Genomic DNA, 16045 nt, shown 5'->3' with positions numbered 1-16045 from the left:
ACGGAGTTACAGACAGTTATTAACTGCCACGTGGGTGCTGGGATTTGAACCCCAGTCTTCTGCAAGAACCATGTTCTTTCTTTTGAGGGGGGCGGTCTTTTTGAGACAAGGTCACCCTGTAGCCACAGCTGGCCTGGATTTGATAATGGAGACCAGGCTGGCCTTGAACTCACAGACATCTGCCTGTCTCTGCCTTCCCAGTGCTGGGGATTAAAGGCGTGTGCCACCATGCCCAGCTGATATATCTTTAGATTTTAAATTCATTTATTATTTTTTTATTTTATGTATACAAGTGTATTGCCTGCATGTATGTGAGTGCACCCATGTAGTGCAATGCTGTGGAGGTCAGAAGATGGCATTGGATTCCCTTGGAACTGGAGTTAAGGACAGTTCTTAGCCACCATGTGAGGTGTTGGGAGTTGAACCCATGTCATCTGCAAGAGCAGTCAGTGCTCTTAACTGCTGAGCCATCTCTCCAGCCCTCTTAATTTTATATTTTAAAGAATGCTTTTTCTCCACTCCTGAATCTTTAAGAGTAACTTAAAATTCTAAAATCAAATGTGAGCTGGATATGGTGGTGTGTACCTGTAATCCAAACTCTGAAAGTAAGGGCAGGAGGACTAAAAGTTCCAGGCCAACCTCAGCTACATAGTGAGTTCAACACCAATCTGGGTTACATGAGACCTTGTCTCAAAAAGAGAAAATCAAATCAAATATGAATTTATAGTTAGTAAAATTCATACTTTAAAATAAAATTGATTTTTTTCCTTAATGAGATTTATTTCAAGTAAGATATCTACAAAAGATCAATTTGCAATGCCTAGATAATCAATTTGCAAAACAGAACATGAGAACATTCTGGTATTTTAGAACATTTCCTTGAGAGTCTATGTAATATTACTTCTCAAAAGCTTTTCTCAGATTCTTCTTTCTAGTATATTTTGACTAAAGTTAGCCATTCTTTCCTTTGTGCCTCTATGGGTCTATCTTGACACCTACAGTAGCTTCATGTCATTGTCTCCTTTCAGGTGCCACACTTTTTTTTTTTTTTTTGTCTTTTTGAGACAGGGTCTCCCTGTAGCCCCAGCTGTCCTAGAACTCACTATGTAGACCAGGCTGGCCTTGAACTCACAAAGATCCACCTGTCTCTGCCTCCCCAGTGCTGGGATTAAAGGCATGCACCACCACACCTGGCCCTTGGTACCACACTTTTAGCTAAGATCAGGAACGATGTGAGATACATACACATAACACATACAGATACACACGTGTCAACATCTAGCTCTGCACCACCTAATATGTACCTGGTACATAATAGCTACTTAATATTGGAAAACAAATTCACATATGAAGGGGGAATTACAAAGTTAGAATGGAAAATGTCCTTAAATAGGTATTTACCATTTTATTCTGAAATATTTTTCCACTTCTTGTTTTGCTTTCAGACATATGAAGTTCAGATGTTTTACTGACTAACTGTTCAACCTAGGAAATAAAATTATACAAACCACATAACATAAAATTATAAAACTCATAATAAATAGCATCTGAAAATTTAATCACCTAAAATTTAGTATCTTGTGCTGGGCTGGGCATAGTGGCTCACACCTCTAATCACAGCACTCAGGAGGCAGAGATAGAACGATTGCCACAAGTCTGAGGCCAGCCTAATCTAGAATAGTGAGTTCCAAGGTAGCTAAGACTATATAACCAAACCTGGTCTCAATTCTTCAAGCAAATAATAAAGAAAAGAAATTGCATAAGGTTTTTATCTAGCTATGAAAATTTGAGATTCTGTGATCATTTTTAAAAATCTTTTTTACTTTGGGCATGGTCACATGCGCTTTTAATTCCAACACTTGCGGGGCAGAGTGGATCTCTGCAAGTTCAAGGCCAGCCTGGTCTACATAGTGAGTTCCAGGCCAGCTGGGGCTACAGGGAGACCCTGTCTCAAAAAGACCAAACAAACAAACAAACAAACTCCCCCAAAAAACCAAAAACAAAATAACTTTTTTACATTTATTTTTTGTTAGGGGGCATGCACATCACAGTGTACATGTGGAAGTCAGAGGACATCTAGTAAGACTTGGTTCTCTCCTTCTACCATGTGGGTCTCAGGGATCAAATTCAGGTCATTAGGCTTGGTGGCAAATGCCTTTACCTGTTGAGTCATCTCACTAGCCCTTTATGGACATTTCTAAGGCTTATTACAAAATAAATTCACAGTAATATACTAAAAGCTTTTCAATATATAATAGTTTTATCCATAATAATTTATTTAAATACCTAATTTTACTTTACAATACCTGAGATAAGAAAATCAGAGATACAATGAAATAAGCACATAAGTAACCATCTTTTTAGAAAAAATTAAGGCTAGATTTGATGGTTCACACCTATAATGCCAACAATCAGAAGACAGAGGCAGGAAGATAGATAAGAGTTTGAGGCTAACCTGGTCTACATAGTGAGTTCCAAGCCAGTCAGGGCTACATAGTAAGAACCCGTCTCAATCAATCAATCAATCAATCAATCAATCAATCAATCATAAAATTGAAAGTCAGATCAAACTATCAAGTTTATACCTGAGAATGAGAAATTAGAAGATTTGAGCTTTCTTTATACTGCATAATTTCATCTTCCTTACAAACTAAATTTGGTTCTGTTAAAAAAAAAAAGAAGTTAAAATGATATAACGTTGAATTAGAAGTTAATCAACATTTTTGTTAGCTTCTTACCTCTAATTTCAGAAGCTCCTGAGTTTTTTTTCTGCTTTTCCATTTTAGTATTAATGTCACAATTATCCTACATAAATATGTGAGAAAGAAATATTTATGAGCAAATTTGCTTTATGTGATGAGTAAATATAAAATCATACCTTATGCTTGCTAGAAATAAGTGTTATTATAATTACTATCAAAAAGCAATTTATTCAAACAAGATAGAAATTTACTTTGTAGAATTGTTATAAGGATAAATGATAAAAAAAATACACCATTTTGGGGGCTGGAGAGATGGCTCAGTGGTTAAGAGCACTGGCTGCTCTTACAGAGGACACAGGTTCGATTCTTAGCACTTAAATGGCAGCTAACAACCATTTGTGACTCCAGTTCCAGGGTATCTGACACCCTCTTCTGATTCCCACAGGCATTGCATGATATGGGCGTACCTACCTACATGCAAGCAATACATTAACACATAAAATAAAAATAATAGGGGCTGGAGAGATGGCTCAGCGGTTAAGAACACTAACTGTTCTTTCAGAAGACCCGGGTTTGAATCCCAGCACCCACATGGCATCTAACAACTGTCCATAACTCCAGTTCCAGGGGATCTGACAACCTCTTCTGTCCTCCACAGGCATTGCACAACACAGGTGCCCTTACCTACATGCAGGCATAACACTCATGCACTTGAATAAAAATAATATTTTAAAAAAGTAAAAACAATAAAATATTTTAAAAATACACTTTTTCTAAAATGCATGATGATTCTAAATCCTCGTATTTTTATCATTGTTTGAGACTTCTGAATTAGGCATGTTTACACAGGCTATACTTACGTAGCTCTGAATATGCCCCAACCCTCTTCAGGAAGTTAACAGAGGATGAGATCAGTTTCTTTTAAGGTGGAAATAGTAAGTTTAAAGTCTAAATTACTGTTTTGCTTGTGACATATGTAAAAGACTCAAATATTTTATGTGTCTGTGCACAAGTGTAAGGGTATGCATGTGGAGGTCAGAGGTCAGAAGCCAGTTGTTTTCTTGTATCACTCTTCACTTTTTTTTTTTTTTTTCTGAGACAGGGTCTATCACTGATTGTACCTGGAATGCAGGCTAGATTGGGCAGCAAGTTCCTGGGAGCCTCCTGTTTTGCTGCCCAGCACTGGGTTTACAAATGTGCACCATGCACACCCAGCATGCATGCCCCTTTTACATGAGTGCCAGGGATCCGAAGTCACATCCTTATGTTTGTGCAGCAAGCACTTTATCCATTGAGTCATCTCTTCAGCCTAAGACTCTATTGTGAGCTCATGCCCATAATCCCAACACCTTGGGCGGCGGGGTAGAGACAGGGCCTCCCTGTAGCCCCAGCTGGCCTGGAACTTGCTATGTGTCCTTGCTCTCATAGAGATCCACCTGCCTCTGCCTCCCCAATGTTGGAATTAAAGGTGTGTGACATCATGCCCAGCTTTAACTTTCTTTTCTTTCTTTCTCTTTTTCTTTTCTTTTTGGTCTTTTTGAAACAAGGTTTTCCTGTAATCCCACCTGGCCTGGAACTCACTATGTAGACCAGGCTGGCCTTGAACTCACAGAGATCCACCTGCCTCGGCCTCCCAAGTGCTGGGACTACAGGCGTGCGACGCCACGCCCGGCTTAACTTTCTTTTTTGACTGGATTAGTTGAAAATTAAATTTTCAGGACTAGGGCTGTGGCTTGGTGGCTCAGTGGTAGAGTGCTTGCCTAGCATGCATAAGGTCTCAGGTTTAAGCTCCAGCACTACAAAACAACAAAAACCGAAAGAAAATTTCAAAAGTGAAATTTTCTATTTGTAGAGATGTGGCCAGAGAACCTAGCTTGGAATAATAAGCCTCTTGTACACAAGTACTTTAGTCATAATTTAGAATAACTAGACAAGAGAATTGAGATTAAAGAACATAATATTAATACTAAAAAGATAAAAACAATGACTTCTACATTTGTTGGGGATTAGACAAAATTCTTTTATACTTCAGTCACTCAATGCTAGGAATCCAGTCTACATCTAAGTACTAGGTACATGAGGATTGTAAGACAAATGATACTTTTTATGCCTTTCAGGAACTTCTGGCTACCTCAAGTCCTGGAGAAATTTAAGCACAAGCTATACAGACACTTAGTAAGAATACTGTAAAATGGATTTCATCATTAGTTGGGGTATAAGACTATCACAAAGACTTTCAAATTATTCCCTTGAGTCCTGGGGATTTCCTCAAGTACACTATGATGGTAGGTGAGTTAGTCTCTAGGATTTTCCTTGCTTCAATCAGATTAATTATGCTTTTTTGTTCTAGGTAAAGTTTTTTTTTTTCTTTTTCCGGAGCTGAGGACCGAACCCAGGGCCTTGTACTTGCTAGGCAAGCACCCTACCACTGAGCTAAATCCCCAACCCCGATGGGTAAAGTTTTAAAGCCATGGGTCTAGACTTTCTTTAAAGTCCCTTCTTTTGTAATCCCAGCACTCAGGAGGCAAAGGTAGAAAGATTGCCACAAATTTGAGGCCAGCCTGATCTACACAGTAAGTTCCAGGCTAGCTATGCTATACAGTAAGATCCTGTCTCAAAAATAAAGTCCCTTCCAACCTTGAATTTATGATTATACTACAGTACTTATGGAAATATTAAATAGGTCTATTAAAGTCCTCAAAATCAGGTAAACATTTGTTACTACTATATTTTAGAATTCCTTAAATGTGTTCACACTTACATGATTTTCATCTTCTATATCATCTTTGTCCATTAGAAGTTTCCGAAACGGTATTTTTGATTGTTTGGGTACTAGTACACTTGGGTCAATATTTTCCATTCGATATTTCTCAGTGGTCACTTTTAATCTGAAGGTGTGAAAAGGTGTTGGGACTTCTCCCACATTTAAGTATGTAGGATCCCCTTCAAATACTATTCCTTCACAATCACCATCCTTAAAACCAGGAGGTTGGTAATCTGGGGGTGTGACTGCAAAAAGGGAAGCATAAACTTCATAAAATTAAAGAAACCAAACTACTATGATAAAACATATGCAGAGTAACTTTCAAATAGTATAAAGGGCCTACACTGAAATGTAGAAACCATATTCCTCCTATGTCTAAAAGGTAATTTTATTCCCTCAAGATAACTTTCATTTTCTTGATTGCCTGCATGACTATGAGCAAATTATTATCTTTGATTTGGTTTCATTCATTAAATGGGGAAAATAACAATACCTACTCGTACAAGATCACTGTGGTTATGAAATAGTAAAATGTTGTAAAATGTTCAGGACAGGTATACAGTGAATATTTGGTAAACATTATTATTTTTGAAAACATTATACATGTAATAAAAGACAATGTTATGTGTTTATATAGGAAATATTATGCATAAAATAAAATGTTTTATGTTTGTATATATTTTAGAAAATATATATCCTTAAAAAACACAGGCAGATCAGGATCTATCCCAGGCTGGTAGCCAAACTTGGCAGTTTCATTCGCATGGTTCTGGCTTCAGAGACATGAGAGGTACAAATGTGTAGGGGTCATCTCTGTTCTTCCTATGTGGTTTCAGAGAGCAGCTGAGGCCAGACACCGTGTAACACGGGTGTCCCTGTGTAAAGGAGATCCTGACCGACCATTGTACATGTAAAGCTGTGAAGGTGAAGCCTAGTTGGCAGTGGAGACCACAAGATGCTAGTGCCATGAGGCATCTGCCAAGGAGAGCTACATACAGGAAATAGTACCAGCCCAAGAGAGAGATGTATGTTGCACATAGCAAAGCTAGAGGGGCTGTGTGTGCCATCTAAACCCTTTGGAAGTAAAGTCCCAAAAATTAGACATGGAGCTACTGGATTTGGTGTTTTCCCTGCCAGTTATTGGTCTTGTTTTGGTCCAGTATTTCCTCACTATGCCCCCATTCTTCCCTTTTGGAATGAGAATGTGTATTTGACTACATTGTATGTTGGAAGTGTGTAATTTGTCTTTTGATTTTACGGGAACTTACAGTAAATAGATCACCCTGAGTCTCAAAAGAGACTTTGGATTCTGGACTTTTGAATAATACTGAGACTGGCAAAGACTGTGGGGACTTTTTGAGACAGGGTCTCCCTGTAGCCCCAGCTGTCCTGGAACTCACTATGTGGACCAGGCTGGCCTTGAACTCACAGAGATCCACCTGCCTCTGCCTCCCGAGTGCTGGGATTAAAGGCATGAGCCACCATGCCTGGCTCCTGTGGGGGCTTTTGAAGATGGATTAAATACATTTTTCATTTTATATGGTTATGAGCCTATGGGGGCCATGGAGTAGAATGTGGTTGTTTGAATGAGACTGTCCCCATAGTCTCCAAGTATTTGGGCATTTTGTTCTCAATTGGTGGAACTGTTTTGGGAAGTTTTTAGGAGATGTGGCCTTGCTGGAGGAAGCAAGTCACTGGGGGATAGGCTTTGAGAGTTAAGCCTTGCCAGATTTCTAGTCACCCTCTGCTTCCTGTGCCTGCTTGACGATGTGATTGCTTGGCTTTCTGTTCTGACCATGCTTTCCCTGCCATTATGGACTCTAACCCTTCTGAACTGTAAGCTCAAATAAACTCTTCCTTCTATTAAAAACAAAAAAAGGCGAGGGGCTAGAGAGATGGTTGAATGGTTAAGAGCATGTATTGCTCTTACAGAAGACCTGGGTTCAGTTCCCAGCATCCACACAGTGAGTACAACTGTAACTCCAGTTCCAGATCTGTCACCCTTTTCTGGACTCCAAGGATGCTAAGAACATACATACATGTAGGCAAACACATACATAAGATAAAAATAAATAAACCTTAAAAAATCCCATAGGTGAGATCATATTTAGCTCTTCTTCTTTTTTAAAAGAAGTAAATTGCAAGGGGAAGTGAGATGGGCAGTAAAAAAGAGCACTACTGGCAGGCATGGTATTTTATTATACAGATGCAACATAATTTACTTAATTTCCAAGGAAGGACACACAGTTGTTTACATTTTGTTTCTATTTTAACTAATGTTATAAAGAAAGTCCTTATAAATATATAATCTTTACTATTTATGCAAGTTATTATTATTATTTTTTGTCTTTTTGAGACAGGATCTCCCTGTAGCCTCAGCTGGCCTGGAACTCACTGTTAGACAAGGCTGGCCTTGATGTTATAGAGGTGGTTTGGAGGGAACCAGTGGGGCTACTCCAATTCCAGATGAGAATCACCACCTGGAGGCAGGATTCAGGTGCTGTCAGGTGGCCCCCTGAGTTCTCAGCCCCTATGCCAGAGGAAGGCCAGAACAAGCACTCTCTGGAGGTCTGCTCAGCATATGCTTTCTTAACAATGGTTTACATGCCAGGCATGGTGTTGCATGTCTTTAATCCCAGAACTTGGGAGGCAGAGGCAGGTGGATCTCTGTGAGTTCGAGGCCAGCCTGGTCTACACAGTGAGTTCCAGGTCAGCTGGGGCTACAGGGAGGCCCTGTCTCAAAAAGACCAAAAAAAAAAAAAAAAAACCACAAAAACAACGGTTTACAAATTTTACTAATCTGATAAAGTGAAAACTGGTATTTCATTATTTCATTTCTTTAATTATAAGTCATATTTCATATGGATATGTTGGATATGTTCCTATCACTAGAGAAATGCATATTTTAAAGCCTATTTTTGCAAATATTTTTCATTTTTTAAAGATTTATTTTTATTTATGGGTATGTGTGTGTCTGTGCACAGGCATACATGTGCCCATGGAGGCCAGAAGAGGATGATGGATTCCCCTAGAACTGGACATGGGTGCTAGGAAACAAACTCTGGTCCTCTATAAGAACAGCAAGCACTCTTAACTTCTGAGCTATTTCTGTAGCCCCCAAATAATTCTTTTCCAACTACTCATATTAAATGCAAGTTTTCTAATTTCAAAAACCATATAACAAAAGCAAAAAACATAAGTAATACAAAATAATTTTTAAAATAATAATGAAACACACAGGTATAAGACATACTCCAAATATAGTACCTCTGTCATAGTAAAAAAGTTTCATGGTCAAACAAACATCATTAGGTAAAGGTCCCAGATTTTGCATTAGAACATAAATCTTCCGAATGAGGAGAATACTTGCTTTCTTGGTGTCAGCAGATGGTGCATTAGATTTACTGCTTTGATTTTTGCTAGAAGAGAATTAGACATAAATTTTTTTCAGAAAACTAGTGGTTTCTAATATAACTTCACATTTTAACAATTTGAGATTCTTATTATAGCATTGTTACTAAGTTGAAAGTTACCATAAAATATATTTTTTTAATAGCAAAGTCATATCAATCATATCCATAAAAAGCAGCAAACAGAAAATAGCATACTTTTATAGTCCTAAACAGACACATAAAGCAATTTCAGTCAGTTATGGGAGTGAAGACAGAATTCCTCATTATTAGACGAAGTCTGGAATAAGAAGATGCCTTTTAATACTATTATTTTTCATTTTCTAAAGGTTGGGAGTAATGTGATTTTAATAAGTAAATTTTGATAGTTATACACATAATTAAAAACGTAAAATATTTTAATGTCACTAAAATTTGGGGCTGGAGAGATGGCTCAGTGGTTAAGAGTGGATCAGGGTTTGGATCCCCAGCACCCACGTGGCAGCTAACAATGATCTGTAACTCCAGTTCAGGGGATTCGATGACTTCTTCTGACCTCTGAGGGCATTGAATGACATGAGTGCACTTACATACATGCAGGCAATACACTCATACACATAAAAAATTCTTAATATCACTATTAACATTACTATCACTATTAACATATTATAAACTAAATATAAATTTTACATAAGTAAAATTAATATGAAATTTATATAAAGCATTTAAAAGGAAGTGAATTATGGATTTTTTTGTTACTGCTTTTTTGAGACAGGGTCTCCCTGTAGCCACAGCTGGCCTGGACTCACTATGTAGACCAGGCTGGCCTCAAACTCACAGAAATCTGCCTGCCTGTGCCTCCTGAGTACTGGGATTAAAGGTGTGCGCCACCATGTCTGGTAGTGAATAAAGGATTTTAATTACATTTCTAATTACCCACATCCTTTTCTACAATTAAAATAGTATATAATTATCTACATAATCTTGTTTTGCAGCTATTACAACCAACTACTCAATTTTGAGAGCTTGTTTGGAAGTTCTAGGTGGGAAGCACAGTTACTCATATACCCTGGAATGAAGTATAATCCTCCTCTATCAGGGAAGGTCATCCTCTTTGATCAAGTGTGAAGTATTGGGAGTGAACCACATGGAAAGGTAACGGAGGAAGGGGCCACCAGGTTAGCCAGCCGGATCAACCAAATTAACTCTAGTGATCAGTGAGTGGCAGATATCATAATCACATCAGCCTCACAACCCAATCCTCCATTTTGTAAAGCCACATCTTGATAGCTAATTTGAGGTTTGAGAAATTTCAGGAATAACCCCAAAGTCTAACCAAATAGCATTAATAAAAAAGTAATAATTTGTAATATAAAAAGAAAACTATAGAACAATACCTTATAAAGTCCATGACTGGTCCATTTTTGTTGTACTTGAACTTAAATTGATAACATTCTGAAATTGTCTTAAATAGAAAACATCACAGTTATGTAACTGATGCATAGGGTTGGCTGACAAACAGGTATATGCTGCTTTATATGATTTGACATTCAGTCAGTAGTTTTCTCTGATGTGTTAATCCCTATTGGTCCACTAGACTCCTAGTTAATCCTGACTGTCTGGAATTTGTGACTTTAGTATTGGACAGCTATTCCCCTTCTCATTGTAATGCATGTTATATATGAAGTATGGAGGAACCATACTTCAGCAGAGTGGCTAAATGCTATAGTTTGAATGTGAGTTTATGTACTGGAAAACTTAAGTTCCTAGTGCAACAATTTTGAGGAATGGGATTTTTTTTTCCTGGAAGATAAAAATGACTGTTCTATTGAAGTCACAATTCTCTCTCTTTTTTTCTTTGTATCTTTTTGAGACAGGGTTTCCTTGTAGCCCCAGTTGGCTTGGAACTCACTATGTAGCCCCTGCTGGCCTTGAACTCACAGAGATCTGCCTGCCTCTCACTCCCAAGTGCTGGGATTAAAGGTATGCACCACCCACACCTGGCCTAGAAGCATTAGATTTTTAATGTTTCTAGTTCAATCACACTTACCACAGGATCTTCTGGATCGGTGTATACCTATGTAAAATAATTTAAAATTAATTAAAGTGATGTTAAGTATTCAGAAAGAATTAAATTAGATGTTTAGACTAAAGCATTAAGTGAATTCAACAAAACAAAACAAAAAGAAAATGACTTCCTAAAATATTACTTTTTCTTCATTGACTAGATGAGCTGTTTGAAAAAAATGACAAAATCAACTGGCAGTTTCAGTGTCATTTAACGAAGCAAGGCCAAATTTGACAGTCTGTTAAAAAGAAGATACAATTTAAAAATACTTACAGCCAGAATGATCATCCTTAGCTGAAATACAACAGAAAATAAAAATATTCTATAAAATGAATTTTCATGATGGACCATAGGAATCTGTACTAGTTCAGGGGCTGGGAGAATAGCTCAGTAATAGAGCATGTGTTTAGCATGTGTAAAACCCTGGGTTCAAAGTTCAGTGTACCCCAACCTCCAGAACTATTTTTCCTAGCTCAACATTTATCTCCAAAAACAAATTATCTTTATGGAAGACAGATTTCCTATCATGTCTGCTCTGCCAAATAAGTTATCTTTACTTGGCTTTCAGATGGCTGAAATTCATGCCAGCATTTTATGACATTGACTTAATCAAATAGAACATTACTGTTAGTTACAAGGTAAAAATATATTGTGAAATAATACATTAAACCTCATCAATATGAGTACTGATTTTGAAAAGAGAAAAAGTAGGGCACTTAGTAAATGAAGCTTTAGAAAACATGGGAACAGAAAACTAACAAGAAATTATTCAGTTGGGTGATGTACCAAAAATCTAGAGGCATCCTTGGATTATCGTTTTCTCACATATCACATGCAATACATCAACAAATTCAATCAGTTCTATTGAGAAAAATCTATCCTGAGTTATCTCATCTGCCATCTGGTGCTTGCCACCACTACTGCTTACCATCACTAAGTAATGGTCTGCGTACTGACTTACTCTCAACCTTATTCTCCTTCTACAGACATTTAAAATTTTCTGGTTTTATATTTTATGAGTATGAGTGTTATGTCTTCATGTATGTAAGTCCACATATTGTGCAATGCCTGTGAAGGACAGAAGAGGGTGACAGAGCCTCTGGAACTGAAGTTACAGTTGTTAGCTGCCACGTGGGTGCTGGGAATCAAACCCAGGTCCTGTGCGAGAATAGCCAGTGCTCTGAACTGCTGAGTCACCTCTCCAGCCCCTATAGTACACTTTTAAAATAGCAAGCCAAAGGACATTTTTTTTCTTAAATTAAAGCTGGGTGTGGTGGCACATGCCTTTATTCCCATAACCTGGTAGGCAGAGGCAGGCAGAACTCTGTGAGATTAAGGCCAGCCCAGTCTACATAGTGAGTTCCAGGTCAGCTGAGGCTATACAGAGCCTCTGTCTCAAAACAAGTATTTTTTTAATGTAAATCAAATGATGTCACATTTCTACTTAAAACTTTCACTTCTTTTTTTTTCTACCTGAAATAAAATCCAAACTCTTTATCTACAAATTATTCAATGTCTGGCCCTGTTTATCTCCCCAAGTTCCTATCATGTCATTCTCCCCGTGGCTCAATTGTTCTCCAGTCATATTGATTTTCTTTTGTTCCTGGAACCGTCCAAACTTCTCTACAACTCTGCTTCTCTGCTGGAAATACAAATCAATGCCTGGCTGACTTCTCTTTCAGATCTCAGTTTAAATAACACCTCCTTGGGGAAACACTTCTGACCATCATATCTACAAGTTATTCCAATTCCTTATAGCTTGCCTAAAAATTTTAATGGCATTTAACACTATTGGAAAGCATTTGCTTGCTTTATTGACTGTTTTGTTGACCACTGCTATCTTACCTCTGCTCCTAGGTGCCAGAATTTATGTGGTGTTTAATATTTGCTATGTCTTAACAGGGAAAATTAGGGATTATAGATAAAAATTCATCTTCACAATTTTGCTAGAACTGGACTTCTCTGTACATGCTGCTTAAAATGATGCTAACTATGTAAAAAGGCTTGTAGTCTACTGTAAAATCTTAATTTAAGGGAGTAGAAAGATGGTTCAATGATAAACAGCACTGGCTGCTCTCTTGCAGATGACCTGAGTTTGATTCTCAGCACCCATGTGGTGGTTAACTACTGTCCATAACTTCAGTTTCAGGAGATCTGATGCCCTGTTCTGACTTCCATGGGCATTGCATGCTTGTGGTGCATTTATATACATGCAGGCAAAATACTCATACGCATAAAAATAAAACAAGTAAAAATTTTAAATTTCACTATTTTGGTATACTGTCATGAGTTCAAGGCTAGCATGGGCTAGATAATAAGTTCAGGCCAGCTTGAGCACAGAGTCTAGAGACCCTGACTCAAACATATAAATAAATTAAATTAAAAATTCACTATTTCAGAATGTGTGATATTGAACTTGAACTATACAAAAACTTATTTTTGTTATACTGATATTGAACTCAGGGACTGTGCATATTAGATAACTACTCTGCCACTGGTCTACATCCTTAACCCAAGAAAATTTATTTTTGGATTCTGCTTAAGAAATAATATGCCAAGCATGGTGATGCATATCTTTAATCCCAGCACTCAGGAGGCAGAAGTATGGGGATTTCTGTGCATTTGAGGCCAGCCTGGTCTACGTGGTGAGTTCCAGGCCAGCTGGGGCCTGGTCTCAAAAAGACCAAAAAAAAAAAAGAAGAAAGAAGGAAGGAAGGAAGGAAGGAAGGAAGGAAGGAAGGAAGGAAGGAAGGAAAGAAGGAAGGAAGAGGCTGAGCATGGTAGTTCACACCTCCTTTAATCCCAGCATTCAGGAAGCTGAGCCAGGAAGCTCTCAGTAAATTCCAGGCCAGCTAGGGCCACATAATGAGACACTATCTCAATTAAAAAAAAAAAAAGAATTTATTGATTTATTGACAGGCATAATGGATGATGGTTTAGGCCTGTAATTACAGCGCTTGGGCGGTAGAGACAAGAGAATCAGGAATTCAAAGCCATCCTCTACGATATAGTTAATGCCAGCCTAGGCTACATGAAACCCTGTCTCAAATAAAATCAGAAAAAATGATTGCTATACTAGTATAAGCAAGATTGTAGAATACATATGAAACTAAAATAATTTAAACTAATATTTTGTAAGTTAATATATGGATATGGTATTAATATTAATGAATTGCTAATTGGTCAAAACTAGCTTGGTAAAATTTGCTTAGTATTAATTGCATTAACTTAAATGAATTGAAGATTGGTCCTTAAAATACTCAAATGCAGGGGTGAAAAGATGGCTTAGTCACAACTTTTTGTAACTCCAGCTCCAGGGGATCCAACACCATATAACATCAAAGATACAGCAGGGGGAGGTGGCACAGGCCTTTAATCCCAGCAATCGGGAGACAGAGGCAGGAGAAGCTCTGTGAGATTAAGGCTAGCCTGGTCTACATAGTGAGCTCCAGACCAGCTGGGGCTACAGGGAGACCCTGTCTCAAAAAGACACCCCCCCCAAAAAATAAAATAAAATAGGGGCTAGAGAGATGGCTCTGCAGTTAAGAGTAATGGCTGCCCTAGCAGACCAGGATTCATTTCCCAGCAACCAAATGGTGGCTAACAACTGTCCGTTGCTCCAGTTCCAGGGGATCGGATATGCCTTCTTCTGGCCTATACAGGCATTGCATGCACATGGTACACTTACATACACGAAGGCAAAAGATACATATAAAATAAAATAAAGTAAAATCTTTTTTTTAACTTTTTAAAAAATTTTATTATTTTTATTTTATGTGTATGCATGTATTGCCTGCTTGTAGGTAAATGCACCCATGTCGTGCAATGCCCGAAGAGGACAGAAGAGGCTGTCGGATCCCCTGGAACTGGACCTGGAACTCACTATGTAGACCAGGCTGGCCTTGAACTCACAGATATCTCCTTGCCTCTGCCTCCGGAGTGCTGGGACTAAAGGCATGCGCCACCACGCCCGGCTTATTTATTATTTTTATTTTATGTGTATGTGTGTATTGCCTGCATGTAGGTACGTGCAATATCATGCAATGCCTGTGGAGTTCAGAAGAGGCTGTTGGATCCCAGGACTGGAGTTACCGTCAGTTGTTAGCTGCCATGTAGGTCCTGGGATTTGAACCCAGGTCTTCTGCAAGAACAACCAGTGTTCTTAACTGCTGAGCCATCTCTCCAGCCCCATAAAATAAATCTTTAAAAAATATTCAAATGCTCAGATTTTTTAGTAACTAAGATTGGTCTATCTCCAAGTTAGTTTAAATTAATGCTTTATTACATGATAATTCCAATTAGATTTATAGTATATAAAGCATAGGGAAAGGATGAGATGCTGGAAGACTTACATATTTTTTCTGCAAAGCATCGTAGCATCCTAGCATCCTAAGAAAAAGTTAAAGATTAATTTCTATATTGAATGTATTTCCAAAAAATAATTCTCTTCATTGCTGCATCATTATAAAACTAGTAGTTAAAGTATCTTTCTTATAAACTAGCTCAAAACTGAACAAAATAAAACATAAGAAACAATGTAGTAGAAATATGGGGATGAGAGGAGGAAAAGAAAATTATGAAATATCTAATAGTTATTTTGTGGACAGCAATAATATGAAAATGAAGCCTGCTTATATGGAGCATGAAATAAGGAATAAATTCAAAGCCTTGAGAAAATGGTACTTGATCTAAAGGGTTAATAACTAAACTTTGGTTATTCAAATTTTCAATAACTAAGATTTGGTTATTCAGTGTACCAAGAGTCTGATTTAGAAAAATAATTTTCTATCTTTAGGTATTTTTTACTTACCACTTAATTAACTGTGAAGAACCTGGACATTTTTTATCTTCTTTCAGAATTTTGACACAAAGATCTAAACACAAAAATGATGAAATAAATATAGAGCTACTTACAGTGAATTTTATTTATTATATTCATTTATTTTGTGATATATGTGTTATGTGTATGTAGGTAGAGGACAACTTTTGGGAGTTGATTCTTTCCTTCCACCATGCAGGGTATGGGGACCCAATTGGTGTCATCAGGTTTGGTGGCAAGTGCCATTACCAGCTGAGCCATCTTGCCCACCCCAACAGTAAATTTTAATGTTTATTTAGCTAT

General features: G+C 37.7%; 1 protein-coding gene across 4 annotated transcripts in view; it reads right to left on the bottom strand.

Annotated features, from left to right (window-relative positions):
• The window catches only part of Hormad1 (HORMA domain containing 1), a 27743-nt gene that overhangs the window by 6618 nt on the left and 5080 nt on the right, over nucleotides 1–16045 (bottom strand). For 2 of the 4 annotated variants that reach the window (XM_029560605.1, XM_008827081.2), the window contains exons 3-12: nucleotides 15734–15797; nucleotides 15276–15312; nucleotides 11197–11217; nucleotides 10906–10932; nucleotides 10253–10320; nucleotides 8734–8885; nucleotides 5464–5711; nucleotides 2739–2805; nucleotides 2586–2662; nucleotides 1402–1485 (exon numbers count right to left, since the gene is read on the bottom strand). In XM_029560605.1, the coding sequence (XP_029416465.1) occupies nucleotides 1402–1485; nucleotides 2586–2662; nucleotides 2739–2805; nucleotides 5464–5711; nucleotides 8734–8885; nucleotides 10253–10320; nucleotides 10906–10932; nucleotides 11197–11217; nucleotides 15276–15312; nucleotides 15734–15797 (845 nt within the window). Of the gene's footprint in view, nucleotides 1–1401; nucleotides 1486–2585; nucleotides 2663–2738; nucleotides 2806–5457; nucleotides 5712–8733; nucleotides 8886–10252; nucleotides 10321–10905; nucleotides 10933–11196; nucleotides 11218–15275; nucleotides 15313–15733; nucleotides 15798–16045 lie in introns of all 4 variants that reach the window. The other 2 variants (XM_029560604.1, XM_029560606.1) reach the window with 2 other exon arrangements.

The sequence above is a fragment of the Nannospalax galili genome, unplaced genomic scaffold (genome assembly GCF_000622305.1).
Source record: "Nannospalax galili isolate Female #2095 unplaced genomic scaffold, S.galili_v1.0 scaffold1212, whole genome shotgun sequence".
NCBI classification, from domain to species: domain Eukaryota; kingdom Metazoa; phylum Chordata; class Mammalia; order Rodentia; family Spalacidae; genus Nannospalax; species Nannospalax galili.
Note: the sequence above shows the minus strand (reverse complement) of the source record. Positions and strands in the feature narration are given on the sequence as shown.